At 40.7% G+C, this 20,820-nt stretch overlaps 1 protein-coding gene across 19 annotated transcripts in view; it reads right to left on the reverse strand.

Annotated features, from left to right (window-relative positions):
• The window catches only part of LOC100402421 (DNA polymerase theta), a 126,241-nt gene extending 105,856 nt beyond the window's left edge, over positions 1–20,385 (reverse strand). For 14 of the 19 annotated variants that reach the window (XR_013527600.1, XR_013527601.1, XM_078352042.1 and 11 more), the window contains exons 1-6: positions 12,520–12,833; positions 11,565–11,744; positions 8,647–8,777; positions 6,254–6,410; positions 4,076–4,184; positions 661–880 (exon numbers count right to left, since the gene is read on the reverse strand). Coding sequence is in view for 16 of the 19 variants with exons in the window: in XM_078352042.1 (XP_078208168.1) it covers positions 661–880; positions 4,076–4,184; positions 6,254–6,410; positions 8,647–8,777; positions 11,565–11,744; positions 12,520–12,700 (978 nt within the window). In the remaining 3 variants the exon portion in view is untranslated. Of the gene's footprint in view, positions 1–660; positions 881–4,075; positions 4,185–6,253; positions 6,411–6,923; positions 7,062–8,646; positions 8,778–11,564; positions 11,745–12,519; positions 12,834–19,133; positions 19,297–20,175 lie in introns of those variants that run through there. The other 5 variants (XM_078352045.1, XM_035274069.3, XM_035274070.3 and 2 more) reach the window with 4 other exon arrangements.
• Between the last annotated feature and the right edge of the window lie 435 nt (positions 20,386–20,820).

Consider the following 20,820-nt stretch of genomic DNA (forward strand, 5'->3'; position numbering starts at 1 on the left):
ACTATTATACCTACCATTTAACAAAAAGTTGATCTTCCACACTAGCAGTTAGTATAAACTAAACCATAAGAAAATATTTTCCTAGTAAAAAGAAAAAGCTACAAAATCAGTTATTTTTTAAAAATGTTTTTATTATATATCAGGAAACATTTATTTATTTAAATTAAAGGTACAACTACATTTCCTCTCTTACCACCACCACCCATATTTTTCTTTTTTTCCAGACGGAGTCTCACTCTGTTGCCGGGGCTGGAGTGCAGTGACATGATCTCAGCTTACTGCAGCCTCTGCCTCCTATGTTCAAGCAATTCTCCTGCCTCAGCCTCCCAAGAAGCTGGGATTACAGATGCCTACAGCCACGCCCAGCTAATTTTTATATTTTTAGTAGAGACAGGGTGTCACCATGTTGGCCAGAATGGTCTCGAACCCCTGACCTCAAGTGATACACCTGCCTCAACCACCCAAGGTGTTGGGATTACAGACATCAGCCACCACGCCCAGTTTACCACCAATTCTTTAAGACAAAAACAATTAGCTTAATATTAATCCTAATGAATATGTAACTCCTAATTACATAATTCAGAAATTGTTAACAATTTGCTAGAAAATGAAATCAAACACACAGATACTAATAGTAGTGATATAAATAAATAGATTTACCTTCACTTGTAGCATGGGTTGAAATTCCCTCACAAGTTTCACTGAAGAGTCATATATGGAATTTCCAACTTTTACTGACTCCAAAAGCGGTACAGGACGAAAGTCCGTATGGTAGAGTTCGGCATTCAACCAGGAAGCCACAACCTCCAAATTAGGAAGGGTAGCACTCATGCCAACAATTTGCACAGCATTAGACAGAGAACTGGCTAAATCTGCCTGACTGTCAAAAACAAATGAAAAGAATATTAAAAGATATACACTAAGTTAACAATTAATGTTGCTGACAATATCCTTGGTTATGTCCTTTGGTACACATATACATACGTTTTTTTAGGATATATACCTAAGAATAAAACTACTGAGTCACAGATTTCTCCTATTTTAATAGATAATGCCACATTGTTTTCTAAAGTAACATCTCCACAATCTATGTGTTTTCTGTTTTTCTACAATCTTATCACCACTTGGTATTGTCAATCTTTTTAATGCCAGCAGTTATAGAGAGTATGTGGTAGTATTTCTTTGAAGAAGTAATTCACAGTTCCCTGAGAGCCGATGAGACTAAGCATCACTTCATGTGGATGAACCATGTGGATACCCTGTTTCAACAGCCTGCTTTTTGTCCACTGATACAGTAGGTTGTGTTTTTCTTGTTCATTTGTAGAATTTTTAAATGTCTGGATAGTGACTTTCTTTTTTCATTTTTGCTCTGTTTGTATCATTTTATCAAGCTTTCTATTGCATTATTTTACCTTTTTTTTTTTGAGACAGGGTCTAGCTCTGTCACCCAGGCTGGAGTGCAATGAGGCATGATCTCGGCTCACGGTAACCTCCACCTCCAGGGTTCAGGTGATTCTTATGCCACCTGAGTAGCTGAGATTGTAGGGATACGTCACCATGCGCAGACAAACTTTGTATTTTTAATAGGGAAAGGGTTTTGCTATGTTGGCCAGGCTCATCAACTCCTGGCCTCAAGAGATCTGCTGGCCTTGTCCTCCCCAAGTGCTGGGATTACAGGCATGAGCCACCATGCTTGGCCTTTTTTCTAAGTTATTTGGGATGGACAATTAAATAATTGATTCTCAGTCTCTCTTCCTTAATAATATGAACATTTTATGCTATTAATTTCCTTTAAAAAAAAACTTTTGCTACCCTTCACGAGTTTTGTTGAGACATTTTTATTATACTTTCAGTTCAATCTATTTTCTAATTTCTGTTGTGATTACTTTTTGACCTAAAAATGTATCAAAAATGTGTTTATTTCCAGTCACGTAGACATTTTCTAGTTATGCTTTTCTTATAGTTAAATTTACTGTTGTTAGAAAACAAATGATAGGAATCCACTAGAATATGTTAAGACTTGCTTTACGGTCCAGCAAATGGAAAATTTTTTGATAAATGTTTCATGTGTAACTGAAATGAACATGTACTCTGCTGTTTTGAGGTAAATGTTCAATGTGTATCCATTAGGTCAAATGTGCTGATTAATCATAATTTCTATGTCCCAAGTGATTTAAGATGGAGACAGTTATCTGCTTGTTCCATCACAAGAGAGATGTGTTCAATTCGCCCTTAACTGAAAAGAACCTATTGAGTACCCAGCACAACGACTACAAATAGACCAACACACATCAGTATTAAATTTCACAGCACTGAGGCTGAAGGAAAAGTACTTCCAGTTTTGACTCTTAGACCTGGACAGTCCGTGAAATAATTATGGAGGCCGGGCACAGTGGCTCACACTGGTAATCCTAGCACTTTGGGAGGCCAAGACGGATGGATCATCTGAGGTCAGGAATTTGAGACCAGCCTGGCCAACATGGTGAAACCCCATCTCTACTAAAAATACAAAAATTAGCTGGATGTGGTGGCAGGTACCTATAATCCCAGCTACTCGGGAGGCTGAGGCAGGAGAATCGCTTGAACCCAGGAGGGGAGGTTTCAGTGAGCCGAGATTGCTCCACTTCACTCCAGCCTGGGCGAAAGTGGGGAAAAAAATTAAATTAAAAAAAAAAGGGGAAAAGAGCAAAATTTGTCTCAAAAATTAAAAAAATAATAATTACGAGGTATTTTCAGACACGCAAGTTCTCAAAAACTTTATACCTATGTGTGTTTACTGAAATAAAGTAGAAGTTCCTGGAAGATTTTCCCACCAAAATGAGAAGGTAAATTAACAGACATGTGGTCAAAAAATGGATAGGGGAAGGGAATCCCAAGATGATTGCTATGTAGCACATATACAGATTAGCCACTTATCTAGACTGGAACAACTTGAAGGGCTTTAGGAAAATCTTCCAGAAGATGACTGGAAGAATAGCAAATGTGGTAGAATACACAACTAGGGAATAGGCTAGGAATATATTAGCTCTAAGTATATGGAAAACCAAGCCATCAAACAAAAAAGACAGTTATTAATTTCAGAGAAAACAACAAGTTGTTTAGAAAAGCAAAAGTAATCATATTATGCTATAGTCCAGTTACTAATGTTATTTATACAGTCACAATAGTGTAACACTGAGTAATGATCTAAGCAAAATTATAACCTAACTCTATTTGAAGAGTGGGAAGATGATGAGAGAATAAGGAGACTGCAGAGAAGGGGGAAAAGATTGAGTAGCGGTGAGTAAAGAAATTAAAAGAAAGCGAGATCTTCATCTTTCATAGTAAAAGTCAGTATATAAAGTGCAAAATTAAAAAATTAAGTAGCAACAGTTAGAGATGCTGCTGTAAACATTTTTAAAAAAACTAGAAGAGTTGAAAGGTAGTTACCTCTGAGAAGTGAGGGCTAAAAAAATACTATTTTTCAAAATTAGCCTGACTACTTAAATTATATATACAAATGACAAATACAGAACCTGGATTTCTAGAAATCTGTAACAAAAACATATATACTGAAAGGGTGAAAGTCAGAAAATTAAGAATGTTTACAAAGTAATCTAAAATCAGTTTTAATCTGAAATACTTTTCCTGTGGTTGTTAGAGACATAGTCTTGCCCTGTTGCCCAGGCTAGAGTAAAGTGGCACAATCATAGCTCATTGCAGCCTGAAACTCTTGGGCTCAAGCAATCCTCCTGCCTCAGTCTCCTGAAAAGCTGGGACTACAGGTATGTGCCACGATGCCCAGCTAATTTTTTTATTATTTATAGAAATGGGGTCTCACTGTGTTGCCCAAGCTGGTCTGGAACTTGGGCTCAAGTGATCTGCCCACCTCAGCCTTCTAAAGTGCTGGGATTACAGGTGGGAGCCACCATGCCTGGACTGACTTCTTCTGGAACAAAAATAAACTACTTTACATGAGTTTTTCTCAATGTGAAAAAATATAACACTCCTTTAATTTATTTAACTCAGGTACTTTTTCAGACACTTTCTCAACGTGATTTGAAATCTCAAGAACTTAGTTGTTTCAAGTACTCACGAAGACGCTGTTTTCCGAGAAATATAGCAAATTTTGGTCAGCAAAAGTTCCAGCAGATACCCTCGGTGAGAGTCTCCCAGCATATGTAATTCATCCACAACAACCATTCCTAAAAAGATTTTCCAGATACTAGGTTTTTACAGAATCTCACATCCACGTAATTTTTTCCAACTTTTATTTCACTCTATTTTATTTCCTTTATATCAACTTTTAATTTAGATTCAGGGGTACACGTGCAGGTTTGTTACTTGTGTATTTTGTGTAATGCTAAGGTTGGGAGTACCAGTGATCCCATCACCCAGGTACTTAGCAATAGTATCCTATTATTACTTAGTTTTTCAACCTTTGTTCCCCTCTAGTAGTCCCCAGTTTCTGTTGTTGCCATCTTTATGTCCATGAATACTCAAAGTTTAGTTCCCACTTACAAGTGAGAACATGTAGTACATGGTTTTCTGTTCCTGTGTTAATTGGCTTAGGATAATGGCTCCAGCTGCATCTATACTGCTTTGCTACAAAGGACATGATTTCATTCTTTTTATGAGTATGCCAAGAAGAAATTTAAAAGATTCGTTATCTTATACTGCACAGTATGTAGCTGTCATTATAATATATTGCAAGTGATGCAAACTTCAAACCATAAAGGAAAAATCAGATTCCTCACAATGGGCAATTCTTTTCCAAGATGTTTCAGGTATTACAGGCAGTCCTACGACAAGGTATTCCGGATCTAAAATCAATTATTAGCTTACTCGGGGCTAAACAAACCCAGGGAAAACTGCCTCTTACTACTCTTCTCAATTGCCAACTTCACTGAAATAAACATACAATGACATATCAAAGACATCTATGGCAGTTAGTCAGTGTTTTCAGTGGGAAAACAGACGTACCCATGTTAGAAAGCAGCTTAGGAAAAACAGAATAGGGTCCAGAATAAAAAGATAATTTTAAGATTTTTTTTAATATGGTAGGCTAGTGAGTCACCCTACTGCAAAACAGAAATATGATTACAATGTCCTTCACTACTTGAAGAATTTAACCAATGTATATACCTGGAATAATCTTAAGAATTATGAAAATTCAATATCAACCAACACTTTCTTTGAACATTTTCATAAGAACATAGCTTCCACATGTACTGGTGTTCCCCCACCCCAAATTCTCCCCACCAAAAGACAACTTTCTGGTGAAAAGAAATTTGAGGAGACAATAGAAAACTTCCTAATAACACATAATGATGTTCTTTTTCCTATCAGTAAGCTATCTGCAAAATTGTACTGTCTGAGAAGTTATTTCAATGCTTACTCATTTCTTCACCAAAAAATAAAAAATAAAAAAAACTATTCTGCCTACCATGTACCAGGCACTGTGCTGGGTACATTGGAAATAGCACTTACTAGGGGTCTATTGCAACTCTCAAAATATTTAAAGTCCAATGGAGTCACAAGTGATAAGACAATTCAGATACAAATCAATTGCAATTTTTCTCTCCAAGCTTTATAAAGCATAGCCCATGTCTTATTCATCTTTGATTTCCACCCTCCACCCCTACCTTACCATAACTTTACCATGGTATTTTTAAGTTCACCGGGCTCTCAATAAATAGCTGATATTCTTGCTACTTCTGCAGCTGCAATCCTTTTACTGCTGTTGCTACCTCTACATAATGGCCTTTCCATAATGGCAAAACATGCATTCAGATAGAAAATCTTCCCAGAACCCCAAGCTCAAGTACAGTATCAGTTTCAGCAGGTCCCTACCACTTCCATGCTAAATGGTAGCCTCTGGGTCCAAGCCCAAAATAGACATCATAGCACCAGAATATAGGAACAAAAACACATGTACACTAACTGCAAAAATGACAGATCTGGCCCAGCAGGCTTCCTTCTATTCCTGGTAAGGTTTAGATAAGAAAGAAGCAAGAAGAAATTATCGAGGGCTCAAGGATATCCTTTACGTTTTGTAAAGTACAAACATGCAACGCAGTGGAGTCAATAACAGCAGCAGGACACAAAACTTATAAACACAGAGTTCCTATCATTACAGATGCCAATTCTCACCTTTAGAAGTAGATGATAGACAATAGAAAAACAAACAGGACCTACAGAAATCACAAGAGCTCCCCTTCATCCCATCAAGAAAAGCAACAGAAAGTATTTACTTCTTTTCGAACTTTCTTACCTAACAGATCCATCTTATTTTCCTCTATGAGGCGATTGATCAGACCATTGGCTCTTTCAATTGTGCAGACTGCAACATCCAAGGAAGAGAAATGCCTTGCTGGAGAGGTGCTGCCCATATAACCGTCTACTTTTATTCCTACTTCCTGAAACAGACTCTGAATTGAGTAAAAAGAAACAATACAGGTGAAAAAAACTTGAAATTCAAGAGGTATAGACAGGTTCTATCCCAGAACACAGACATAAGTATCTAAAGACATCTATTAGATTACTGTCATCCGTTGTTTCTGGCCAAGACACACTGGTTCTTTTTAGAATCATATGCTAAAAATATAAAGTTTAGAACTGGCAAAACTTAGATTTCTGTTAAGAGTGAAATAAAATTATACTATTTTAATGAAAGCATAATAATCTAAAAAGTTCTAAGAGCTATTTATAGGAATTAAAATGGGAGAAAAACTACCTTAAGCACTAACATTTTTAATCTAATAAACAGCAAGAAACTAGCTGTAACACTTGAAGAAATAAATTTATATCTCGTGAGAAAAATAGTCTCATTATCCTACTAATGACAAATTTTTTAATGTAATTGGAAGAAAAGTTTTTTAAAAGTAAAATTCAGTGGGACTTTCATAATAATTTTTTTTTGGCTTAACTTTTAACTAACATACCTTTCAATAAAAAGGATCCTTTCATCACTTTGTTAGTTTGAGTCTAAGTTGAGAGATGTTACCATGTAGGACCAGCTTTGTTGCTATTTGGCCTCTGAAATAACTGTTAAAAAGATTTATAGAACCACAGAAATTTAGAGTTGTTCATTCAATAAAATTTTCCTGAGTGTTTGCCAAGTTAACCCACAGTGCTAAGGGTTAACATCCTAATTTTACTCATGAAAAAAACCGAGGCCCAGCAGGTTACGTGCCTGGCCTAAAGACATAGTTAGTGGCAAAACTGGGACTAGAACCCACATTTCTTTAACAATCAGTATACTGATCTTTCCATTCCAAAAGCACCTATTTTCTACTGTGGAAATCACAACAGTAAATTTATTACCTTTAATAAAACACTGTAGTTGTTAAAATGCCCTAAAAACTGTGAGCATCATGTTGATGTAAACTATTAGTCATTTTGCAGAGCAAAGGAACAGATCACTCCCTGGAGCTTTACATAAGCACCAATGGATCCCCTAAATATTTATCCCCTAAATATTCCTAAATGGCCCTCAATTAGGACAGAGTATGCTTCCTTTTTTTTTTTTTAAATAGAGATGGTGTTTCATGTTAGTGTTACTCGGGCTGGTCTCTAACTCCTGACCTCAGGTGATTTGCCCACCTTGGCCACCCAAAGTGCTGGGATTACAGGCGTGAGCCACCACACCCAGCCATGGATAGCTTCCTTAAATATTCTTTCCTTTCTATGCTTCAGTCTAGTCCTACTGTTCAGTTACATGCTCATTCTCAATGAGCATGTTTCTTTGCTAGTTGAAGTATTCTGTTTATCTCCTAAGAAAAAGTTTACACATTTTTACACAATTTTCACCAATTCTTTTGATTTGATGGCCCCTTCTTCTTGATGCAATAATTTTTTTAAAAATTTACTTCTGTAAATTTAAAACAAAAAAATTTTTTTTTTTTTTGAGACAGAGTCTCACTCTGTTGCCCAGGCTGGAGTGCAATGGCACAGTCTCAGCTCACTGCAACCTCTGTCTCCTGGGTTCAAGCGATTCTCCTGCCTTAGCCTCCCACGTAGCCGGAATCATAGGTGTGAGTGACCACACCCAGCTAATTTTTGTATTTTCAGTAGACACGGGGTTTCACCATGTTGGCCAGGCTAATCTCGAACTCCTGACCTCAGAAGATCCACCCGCCACAGTCTCCCAAAGTGCTGGGATTACAGGCATGAGCCAATACACCCAGCCCTCTCCTGTGAATTTTTAATGTTTTTAGCAGTCACCTCTTTTTTTTTTTTTTGAGGCAGAGTTTTGATCTTGTTGCCCAGGATGGAGTGCAATGGCACAATCTGGGCTCACTGCAACATCCACCTCCCAGGTTCAAGCAATTCTCCTGCCTCAGCCTCCCAAGTAGCTGGGATCACAGGCATGCGCCATCATGCCCCGCTAATTTTGTATTTTTAGTAGAGACAGTGTTTTTCCAGGACAGTCAGGCTGGTCTCAAACCCCTGACCTCAGGTGATCTGCCCACCACAGCCTCCCATAGTGCTGGGATTACAGGAGTGAGCCACCGTACCCAGCCTGCAGTCACCTCTTAAAGCTACATGGGACGCAATAAAGAGACTTTGTTTTCCACTTGCTTTTATAATTCTATTTCAAATGAATGAAGCCAAGGCAGCCAATATTGAGCCTTTCACTATTTCAAACTTAGTAAAAAACATTACCTGGAGATAGTATTTCTTCTCTTTAGCCACAGAAACAAAAGGAAGAATAAATAAAGCTTTCTTCCGCATTTCCAAAACCCGCTTCAAAATAAGTAATTCTGCCACAAGAGTCTTCCCAGCACTTGTAGGAGCTAAAACATGATTATAACACAAGATTATAAGAAAAATGTAATATTTGGTATACTTCATCAATAAATGTTTTAAGCAATGTGTAGTACTACACCACCTAAGGCTAATCTATCACTAAGGCCACAAGTGCATTTAAAACTTTTATACCCTGAAAGGCCCTTTACTTTAAGCCAGCTCTCTAAATAGTTTCACTAAAAACAGTGTAAACAAATCTTTATATCAACCATATATGATGAATACTATTGAGTATCTAGTTGATACCTAAAGATCCTTTCCTTTAACTACCAAATGGTTAAAAGGCCTGCTTCAAGGAAGTAGATGAACAACTTTATCTTGATAGGAGATGTGATCGAAGTTGAGGAAAAGGGCTGGGCGCAGTGGCTTATGCCTGTATTCCCAGCACTTTGGGAGGCAGAGGCCAGGGGATCACTTCAGGAGTTTGAGACCATCCTGGACAACATGATAAAACCCCATCTCTATTATTACAAAAATAAATTTAAAATAAAATAAAAAGCCAGGCATGGTGGTGGGCACCTGTAGTCCCAGCTACTCGGGAGGCTGAGGCAGGAGAATTGCTTGAACCCGGGAGGCAAAGATTGCAGTGAGCTGATATCGTGACACTACACTCCAGCCTGGGTGACAGAGCAAGACTCCATCTCAAAAAAAAAAAAAAAAGTTGAGAAAAGGAGCTTCAAGGAATCTTATGAGAAGGGAAGAAAGAAAACAAGAGGAGGCTGGGGCAGTAGCTGATGCCTGTAATCCCAGCAACGTGGGAGGCCAAGAAGGGTGAGGTGGGATGTGCCTGTAATTCCAGCTACTTGCATGGCTGAGATTTGAGACCTACTTGAACCCAGGAAGCGGAGGCTGCAATGAGTTACGATCATGCCACTGCACTCCAGCATGGGTGACACAACAAGACTTTGTTTCAAAAAAAAAAAAAAAAATTAAGAGGAAAGGAATGCCATGCCTAAGGAACAGCATGTGGTGCAAAGGCCTAGAAGAAAGACTGGCATGTTCCGATGACACAGTAAGTAATTTAGTAAGCGTGGAGTATAAAGTACTCCAGGGGTTTACAAGAAGAGATAATGAAAGTGTCACAAGAAGGGTTTACAACCCCACCATTTAAGAAGTTTAAACCTTGTCCTGAAAGCAATGCAGAGACTGATGAGCTTTATGAAAAGGAGTGATAAAATCATATTTGTACTTTATAAAGATCACTTTGGACTGGGCAGATTCAATCATGCCTGTAATCCCAAAACTTTGGGAGGATCACTTGAGCCCAGGAGTTCAAGATCAGCCTGGACAACACAATAACACCCCCATATCTACAAAAAATTTAAAAAAAAAAATTTTTTTAAAGACCACTTTGGCTATAAGAGCAAGGCCAATATCAGAGGAAAAGGAAGAACTAGTTTCAAAGCTACTGCATAGTCTAGAAGAAAGATGATAATGAGCTGCATGTACCAGGTAATGGACCTAAAAACAGAAAGGAGTCAGAAGCTAGAGATATGAGGTAACAGACACAGGACTTGGTGATTAACTGTATAAGCTGGTGACCAAGGTTCTGAATGATACCCAAGTTTCAGTTTCAAGCAATTGAAATGGTCAAGCCATTAGGCCATTGCCACTAACTACGACTTCTTAGCATTTATGAGTATTTTATATTTTATTTTTTGTAATGTCCTTTCACAATACAAGTACTTTATATGTGCCAAAAAGTTTCTGAGCTCTCATATATGAAATAATGTAATCCTTCCTAGGTACTACCAAGGTACACATACTCACCAACACATAGACACTCTCTCACTCTTCCTAAGTGATCTGTAAGGCTGCATAGCCAGTGATAGTTTTCAAATCCAACCAGTCTAATTCCACTGCCTTAACTTATATCTGCTTGTTAAGTTAATCCTTTAATTCTTCCTTACAGCCAAAAATCTGTGTGACTCATAATTTCAGAGAAAACTGACACAAAGGAATTGTATCTTATCAAAAGATTAAAGTAGTGTAGTAAGCATGGGTTAAAAATTGCACATGTCATAGTTGCCCTTGAAAACCCACATAAATTGTTTTAAATAAATTTTATAAAGTATATTACATATTGTTTGTATATACAACCCTGCACAAACAGGTCAATTTATGACTGGGTGCGGTGACTCACACCTATAATCCCAGCACTTTGGGAGGCCGAGGTGGGTGACTCACTTGAGGTCAGGAGTTCGAGACCAGCCTGGCCAACATGGTAAAACCCTGTCTCAACTAAAAATACAAAAGTAGCTGGGCCTGGTGGTCCACACCTGCAATCCCAGCTACTTGGGAGGCTGAGGCAGGAGAATCACTTGAACCCGGGAGGTGGAAGTTGCAATGAGCCCAATAGAGCCACTGTATTCCAGCCTGGAGCAAGACTCTGTCTCAAAAAAAAAGTCAGTTAATAAACATACAATGTATAATGTTCATACCCTGAAAAGCAACCAGGATCAAATGGGGGAAGAGCAGGTTTATATCTCCCATTGCATACTCACTGGGATATATGTATGTTGAGCGTGATGATGGCAAGTAGAATCGCTCACTCTTTAAATTATCATTTTTCTTGCTTTTCCCCCCATAGTCACATAACAAAACTTTTGTAATTTAAACATAAATAAAACTCTACTTTTCACACATATTTTAAGATTTTCTCTAGTTTTAAAGCACTGCCTCATTCACCTTTTAAAAGAACCATAACTACTTCAATGGAGTACTCTTTGCATCATATCTTAAAAATAGTAATTAGTTTACATGAATTTGGATACCTGAATAGACTAAATTCTTTCCTTCCAGGACTTGTCCGAGCAAAAGGCACTCTGCCTGCCATTCAAACATCTTTTTTACACCAAAACTGTGGTATTTTTCCAGAACTGCTTTAGGAAGTCCCCAATTTGCCAATAGTAGCTTGTCTATTTGGCAGTCGGGAGCGGTAGGCTTGCATTCTCCTTTTAGGAAAAAGAAAAAATTAAAATTTACTTCTAATGAGTTTACAGCTAGCCCTTCACTGTGTGTTGTGTCGAAATGAAGTTATTTAAAGCACATCCTGACTTCAACAATCTTATGAGAAACTGACCATGTATAGAAAAGTAATAAATTGTTATTTATGGCATATGATAAAAACAATTCCTTAAAAGCCTCAAACAAACAAACAAAAACCCCTGTGCAATACACAGTAGATAAAGTCTTCGAATTACGGGCGGAGTGGGGGGAGAGGACAATATGGAAGCATTACAAAGCTTAGTTAGGTAAGTTTCTATTTGTAAGTTTTAGTTCCATGACGACAGCATAACTAATGATTTTTTTAAATTGGGTAGACATCCACCAGACACCCAACCAATCTCATTAGGAATCCCTGGACGCCAAACAGCCTGTGCTATCCTCCAGGCCCAACAATCCGGCCTTAAGGATCTGTAAGGAGCACTAGGTACTATGAGGAGAGCGCCCTCCAACAGGTGATGGTATTTGGCTAACTAGGAAGTTGTTTCTCAAAAGGTCGAAAGACCCAGAAACCAGGTGAACATCAATACCAGGCGACCACTGAAAACACGCGTTATGTCTGAACAGAAAGTGACCTGCCACACAGGGCCCGAGTCAGAGAAGGGGAATAGAAGCCCAATGGGGTATGCAATCAAGCAAGCCCCGTGAGGGGAGAACACCTCCCAACCCAGGGCCCGGCGGAGCTGCTCCCGTCGCCCGCGGCCTCCCGGGTTCCCAGAGCACCTGCAGTTGCGGCTGACTGACGGCCGCGATCCTTCAGGCAGCGACCCAGGCCCGGCGGCGGGCTCAGCACGGTCAGGGAGAGGAGCTGGGGGCTGGCACTGCTGTCACCGCCGCTTCCCGACAACGAATCTGAGCCTGACTCTGAACGCCGCCGTTTCCCACTCCGACGCAGAAGATTCATAGGAAACCCTTACTCGGACATCAGGGCAAGCCACAGTCCCAGCGTCCTCCCACTCGGGGGAACCCTGGCCTGCCGACAGGTGCTGTCATCATCTTCCCGCCTGTCTTCAAACTCAAACCTCCCGGCCCGCCCCGGAACCATAGAGTTCTCCGTGGCTTAAGTAACCCGAAAGCCATAGAGTCGTGGGGAAGAAGCCGCTCTCGCTGGTGTCTAAAATTTCCGGCCTCCAGCCTCCGTTGTTAGTGAATATGAGACTTAAAGAGGAAAGCCATAGAGTCGTCGGGAAGGAGCGGCTCTCGCTGGTGTCTAAGACTTCCGGCCTCCGGCCTCCATTGTTAGTTAATATGAGACGTAGATTAAAGAGGAAGGTACAGAATCCACAGTTATAACCATACTTACCCTTCTCTTTTTATCCATTTCTAGTTTGAGTAGGAAGGCCGTGCTAACTGCATAAAGTGGGCTGCCCCTAGTAGGTAGATGAAGGAAGTAGTTCTTCTTAACGTATTGGTGTTTTGTAAAAAATTATTTTACATTGCGAAGCATGCAAGAGAGCCTAGGGTTTCTAATGGAACATAATTTCCCCCTTTCTCCTAGTGTATGATGGCAAAGCAGGGCTATTTCTGAACGCAATTTCCATTTTAGCCAGCATGCATTGTGAGGAATATGTGATGAGGAATTGGGGATTGCTGGCCGACAGACCCCTGAGACACCTGCATGAACGCCGCGAGGATGGGGCTCTGAATGTACCTCAGGGATCGTTACGAGCCAAGAGCTTAGTAAGGGATCTGTGTACTCTGTTTTGTAAAAGTGGAGGCGAACAGTTTCTGAACGTAAACCAGTGACCATGCATGACACAGGTGCACAATTCATTTCACCAAGCAAACCTAGTAGGCCCCAAACCTGACCTGGAGAGGCTGTGCAATTCTAGAGCACTAAAAATCTCAAAAGGTCCAGTTCAATTAAAAAAAAAAAAAAAAAACTACTCGAATACAATCTGAAAAATAGCACTGGAACCATCAATTCTTCCCGTGAAAAATTTAAGGGATTTAAATGACAATATTTTAAACTTCCACCAGATGGCGACATTACTCCATGAATGAAACATTTTTTCTTGCCTTTTATGCCATCAACAACTATTTATTGAGCATCTACTGTAAGCTAGCTACTGGGTATGGCAGTGAAATGGCATAAAATGGTTCCTGCTCTCGTCAGTTGTGCGCGGTAGCTCACGTTTGTAATCCCAGCACTTTGGGAGACTGAGGCGGGCGGATCATAAGGTCAGGAGTTCGAGACCAGCCTGATCAACATGGTGAAAACCCATCTCTACTAAAAATACAAAAATTAGCCAGATCTGGTGGAGCGCGCCTGTTAAGCCGAGGAGGCTGAGGCAGGAGAATTGCTTGAACCCAGGAGGCAGAGGTTGCAATAAGCCGAGATCCTGCCATTGCATTCCAGCCTGGGCGACAGAGCGAGATTCTGTCCCCCACCCCCGTCTCCAAAGCTTCCTGCTCTCAAAGAGAAGGAGTCTAGAGAATGAGATAGACATTAAACAAATCAGTTAATAATTAAGTGTGCCATACGCTCAGGCAGAAATGAATAGAGTACTTGCTTGTTAATAATAATCACCTATTTAAGAGAAAAAAAGAAAAAAAGGATAAGAAATGAGTAGAATACTATCAAAGAAGTAAGAGAGATCTGGCTGGGCTTGGTGGCTCACGCCTGTAATCCCAGCACTTTGGGAGGTGGAGGCGGGCAGATCACCTGAGGTCAGGAGTTAAGACCAGACTGGCCAACATGGTGAAATCCTGTCTCAACAAAAAATACAAAAATTATCCGGGCATGATGGTGGGTGACTGTAATGCCAGCTACTCAGGAGGCTGAGGCAGGAGAATCACTTGAACCGGAAGGCGGAGGTTGTAATGAGTCAAGATGGTCCCACAGCACTCCAGCCTGAGCAACAGAGCAAGACTCCGTCTCAAAAAGAAAAAAAAAAGGGAGCCAGGCATGGGGGCTCACGCCTGTAATCCCAGCACTTTGGGAGGCTGAGGTGGGTGGATCACAAGGTCAGGAGTTCAAGACCAGCCTGGCCAAGATGGTGAAACTGCAAATTTACTAAAAACACAAAAAATTAGTCAAAGTATGTGCCATACTCTGTTATAATATTGCTAAAAACAGAACAAAAGGCGGGGTGAGGGGGTTCACACCTGTAATCCAAGCACTTTGGGAGGCCGAGGTGGGCAGATTACGAGGTCACAAGTTCGAGACCAACCTGGCCAACATAATGAAACCTCATCTCTACTAAAAATACAAAACATTAGCTGGGTGTGATGGTAGGAGTCTGGGGCAGAAGAATTGCGTGAACCCAGGAGGCAGGGGTTGCAGTGAGCAGAGATCACACCATTGCACTCCAGCCTGGGTGACAATGAGAAACTTCATGTAAAAAAACAAAAACAAAAAAACAGAAGAAAAAAAATCCTCAAATAACAATAACTGATGTACATTCAAAAACAACATCTGATTTTTTTAATAAGTTATCAAGAGTGATTTGCATGGAAATTTCAGAAGTTATATGGAAAAATTAAAATGTACCCAAACTAGACCGGGCACAGGGGCTGACACCTATAATCCTAATACTTTGGGAGGCCAAAGTGGGAGAATCACTTGAGCCCAGGAGTTTGAACCCAGCCTGCACAACATAGTGAAACCCTATCTCAACAAAAAATTTAAAAATTAGCCAGGAGTGGCGGCACGTGCCTGTACCCTGAGCCACTAGGGAGGTTGAGACAGGAGGATCTCTTGAGCCCAGGAGGTTGAGGCTGCAGTGAGTTTTGATCGCACCACCGCAATCCCCCATGACCGTTTCAAACATAAAAACAAAAAATAATTACTCAAACTACATTTGTGAATTGACTAAAACAGAATTATCTACCCAGACTGAAAACTCTGTTTCTCATGTGAGTGGAAGTGATTTGCCAAAGGGCAAAAAAGAAAGAGCTGGAAAATAAACAAGGAATGTGGACTGAGTGGTACTGATTAGATCTAAGGTACTCAGAAAAAAGGAGATGCTAATTAAGGATTTTGTGTTTGAATCCAGTGATTCTCAACTAAAACATATCTAGTGGAACAGTTAGAATCCCAGAGGAGCTTTTAAAATATTATAATACCCCTGGAGATTCTGAGTTAATTGATCTGGGATGGAGTGCAGGCACTGATATGCTTGCCTTAAAAGCTCCGCAGGTATTCTGACATGCTGGAATTGAAAACCACCAGTGCAAGCAAGGGATGAGGCTGACTTGAATTCAGGTGGCTTCAGTGAGAAACTTTTAATAAGGGGCTTCAATTAACACGGGACTCTGACAAAGACCAATTTTTCCACAATGCCTCAAGGAACTAGTTGAAATAGCTTACTTGTGGATGGGGATGAAAGCACAATTGAAATAACCTCAAAGGTCTAGGTTAAAGCATCAGAAAGCCAACTTGAAGGTGGTAAAACTAAAGAATGAATCCCCCAAAAAGACTAAATTACCTGAATATGTAAGTACACAGACCCATTACTTCCACATTCATACATAGTCTGGTCTTAGTTTGGCTGCTGTATTAAAATTCCTTTGACTGCATAATGTATAAACAACAGAAATGTATTGTTGGCCGGGCATGGTGGCTCATACCTGTAATCCCAGGTTTGGGAGGCCGAGGCAGGTGGATCACAAGGTCAGGAGTTTGAGACCAGCCCGGCCAACATGGTGAAACCCAGTCTCTACTAAAAATACAAAATTACCTGGGTGTACAGTGCGTGCCTGTAATCCCAGTTACTCTGGGGGCTGAGGCAGGAGAATCGCTTAAACTCAAGAGGCAGAGGTTGCAGTGAGCCAAGATCACACTACTGCACTCCAGCCTGGGCAACAGAGTGAGACTCCATCTCCAAAAAAAAAAAAAAGTGTTCTGTCTTGCTTGGCTGACCTTTCCTTGTCCCTGGACTAGAGAAAACAGGCCTTTCTTGTGGCTGTGCGTGTGTGTGTGTTTGGATTGTTTTCATTGGCATTTCCAGGTTGCTGGCAACTCCAGCTTCCAATTTGGAATATTAAAACAAAACAGAAACAAAACCCAAGAAATTCTTGAAAGTTTAGTTTTTTGGGTCCACCAGAATCTTCTTGTGTTTGTTTACATATAATGTTTAGGGCTTTTAATGCAGTTATCAGGAGGAACAGGGGAAAGCATGTCTACTTCATCTTCCCAGAAGCGGCTATCTCACCTTTTAGTCTTTTGACAATCTTTTTACAAGGAGACATTTACAGTGTATGACGTTGCCCTTCCCAGATCCCTTTCACCCGAACCCCTGGCTGCCATGTTGGCTGATAACTCACAGCCGCCCCCTCCTTGGAGGAACATCTCAGGGACAAACAGACGCTGTCAGTGTGGGCTGTGCACCACCATCTACCCTTTCTGCTGGGGCCTGACTCCTATCAACACTGCCGATTTATGCTACAGAGCTTCCTCCTCAAATCAGACTGAAGCTAGTCTGCACCTGAGACCATGTTCTTGATATTTACGGTGCTGAATTTTCTCTCCTCGTAAATGTTATTTGTGCATTTGCTATCTCCCATCCCTCCTCAACTTCCCTACTACATTTTTCCTCTTTGGCCATCTCTGGATCTCCTCTTTTACTCCTTCCATTTTTCTAAAGAATTAAAATCCTTGTAATCCCAGCACTCTGGGAGGCCGAGGCGGGTGGATCACGAGGTCAAGAGATCGAGACCATCCTGGTAAACAAGGTGAAACCTCGTCTCTACTAAAAATACAAAAATTAGCTGTGCTTGGTGGTGCGCGCCTGTAATCCCAGCTACTCAGGAGGCTGAGGCAGGAGAATTGCCTGAACCCAGAAGGCAGAGGTTGCAGTGAGCCGAGATCCTGCCGTTGCACTCCAGTCTGGGTAACAAGAGCAAAAACTCCATCTCAAAAAAAAAAAAAGAATTAAAATCTTTCTGTGATGTCAAGGTGAGCAGAGCTAACCTCAACTCACTTCAGCTCTCTAAGCTTCGATAATCTCATCAGCAAAGTGGAAGGAATGTACTTACCTCATAAGAACATGCACTTAACAGGCACCTGCACAGAGTTTTGAACACAGTAAGAGAGAATAGACAGGAGCAATTTGTGTCTGTAATTCCATTGCCTCAGACTATGTTACTTATTCTCTCTATTTAATGCTTTAATTTGTAAAATATATGTATTATTTTCTCTGTAAAAATTCACAGCTCAGGCAGGCATCTTCTGCTTTCCTTTGGTACCTCAGCCCTTGCATTGTATTGTGCTCCTCCCCTCTTGGTCTGTCTCAGACCAGAAGACATCTCACTCCTCCCAATTATCTTCTGCCGTTCTCACTGTTCTCTGCCACATCTTATGCTCCGTCTTGCCAGTAGCATTTCTGTCCCTGTCCCGGTCTTCTGTGGGAAAATGCTCAAGTTCTCCTGGCCAGAGCACTCTCACAAACCCAGTCTGAATTAAAGAGATGTTGGAGGGAGAGTTGAAGAATAATGAAAGCTCCTTTCCTGGTCTCTAAAAAAAAAAAAAAAAAAAAAAATTAAGGCCAGGAGCAATGGCTCAGCACTTTGGGAGGCAGAGGTGTGCAGATCACTTGAGGTCAGGAGTTCAAGACCAGCCTGGCCAACATGGTGAAACCCCGTCTCTACTAAAAATACAAAAATTAGCCAGGAATGATGACTTGCATCTGCAGCCTTAGCTACTCAGGAGGCTGAGGTGGAAGAATCACTTGAACCTGCAAAGCACAGGTTGCACTGAGCTGAGATCCTGGCACTGCACTCCAACCTGGGCAACAGAGCAAGACTCTATCTCAAAAAAAAAAAAGAAAGAAAGAAAAAAAAGAAGAAGAGGAAGAAAGGTCAGGTATAGTGGTGCATGCCTGTAGTCCCAGCTACTCTGGAGGCTGAGAAAAGAGAATCACTTGAACCTGGGAGGTGAAGTTTGCAGATGCAAGATTGTACCACTGCACTGCAGCATGGATGGCAGAGCAAGACTCTGTGTCTAAAAATAAAAATTAAAATATAAAATAAATGCATATTTTAAAAAACCTAGTTTCTATATTCAAAAAATTTAAATAACTTTAAAAAAATGCTGGGTGCGGTGGCGCATGCCTGTAATCTCAGCACTTTGGGAGGCTGAGGTGAGAGGATCACTATTTATTTTTATCCTGACTTTGAGACCAGACTGGGCAACACAGTGAGACCTTGTCTCTATATTAAAAAAGAAAATTATAAAATAAAATTAAAAAAATAAGAAAGCTCCTCCTGTGAAATATTCTGACCCACAGATGGACTAGGAGCTTTATGATTTTACCAAATCTCATAAATCCATGAAGATTATATTTTCCCATTGTATAGATTAATAAACTTACATTCTTAGAGGTGAAATCACTTACCCAGGGTCATACAGCCGGTTCCTGGAGAGCTCTGCATTGACAACCAATTCTGCCTGGATCCAGAACCCATGCACTTAACTTATGTGTAATATTGGTTTGCCTGTTAACAGGAAAGAAGGGAGAAAAAGTTCCAGGCTGCAAAAGACGTTTCCCTCACATTTGCAAATCTTTTCAGGAGCTTTTCTTATAAGACCTTCAGGCTCAGTGGTGCCCATGCTAATCTTTTGGATCTTCAGATGATTCATAGTACGCCAAAGTGATTTTGATCTTGGCACAGTTTTTAGGCTCCTAATGTCAGCCACAGGTTGTCATGGTAAAAAATAATAATAATGCAGTGTGCCTATGTTCAACAAAACAAACAATTCTCATGCTTAATTCTGGCTTTTCTGGATGTTCTGCGATAGAGATGAAGAGGATGCATACGGAAATATTTTTGCCTTCTAAGAGTTAAAAGATAGCCTGACGTGGTGGCTTATGCCTGTAATCCCAGCACTTTGGAAGGCCAAGGCAGGCAGATCACTTGAGGTCAGGAGTTCGAGACCAGCCCAGCCAACATGGTGAAACCCTGTCTCTACTAAAAACACAAAAATTAGCTGTAGCGCCAGCTACTCGAGAGGCTGAGACATAAGAATGGATTGAACCCGGGAGATGGAGGTTGCAGTGAACCCAGATTGCGACATTGCACTCCAGCTTGGGCAAAAGAGCAAGACTCTTTCTAAAAAAAAAAAGAAGAGTTAGAAGATAAGGGGAAAGTTGAAGCTAAGTGAATTAGCAATTCATTTCAAAAGCAAAATTGTTCATATTGATATTTAAGTGAAGAAAGTTGCTTGCAATACAGGAGGCATGATACATATTTTGTGGAAAAACATAAACACATAGACACACTCAATAGAAATAAGTAGATTATGCTGGGCATGGTGGCTCATGCCTGTAATCCCAGCACTTTGGGAGGCCGAGGAGGTCAGATCACCTGAGGTCAGGAGTTTGAGAACTGCTTGGCCAACATGGTGAAACCCCATCTCTACTAAAAATACAAAATTACCTGGGTGTAGTGATGCATGCCTGTAGTCTCAGCTACTCAGGAGGCTGAGGCAGGAGAACCACTTGAACCCTGGAGGTGGAGACTCTAGTTAGCCGAGATTTTACCATTGTACTCCAGCCTGCGTGACACGAGTGAAACTCCATATTAATAAAATGAGAAAAGAAAAGAAGATTAATAATGTAAACAATAGCCAGGCGTGGTGGCTCATGCCTGTAGTCCTGGCATTTTGGGAGGCCAAGGTGGGCGGATCACCTGAGGTCAGGAGTTCAAGACCAACCTGGCCAACATGGCAAAACCCCGTTTCTACTACTACAATAAAAAGCTAGCCAGCTATGGTGGCACACATCTGTAATGCCAGGTACTTGGAAGACTGAGGCAGGAGAATCACTTGAACCTGGGAGCTGGAGATTGCAATGAGCTAAGATAGTGCCACTGCACTCCAGCCTGGGTGACAGAGCAAGACTCCATCTCGAAAAATAAATAAATAAAAACAAAATAAAATACTGCTTGTATTAGGCCATTCTTGCATTGGCATAAAGAAATATTTGGGCGGTGGCTTAAGCCTGTAATCCCAGCACTTTGGGAGGCCAAGGCGGGTGGATCATGAGGTCAAGAGATTGAGACCATCCTGGTCAACATGGTGAA

This window comes from Callithrix jacchus, chromosome 15 (genome assembly GCF_049354715.1).
Source record: "Callithrix jacchus isolate 240 chromosome 15, calJac240_pri, whole genome shotgun sequence".
In the NCBI taxonomy this organism is placed as follows: domain Eukaryota; kingdom Metazoa; phylum Chordata; class Mammalia; order Primates; family Cebidae; genus Callithrix; species Callithrix jacchus.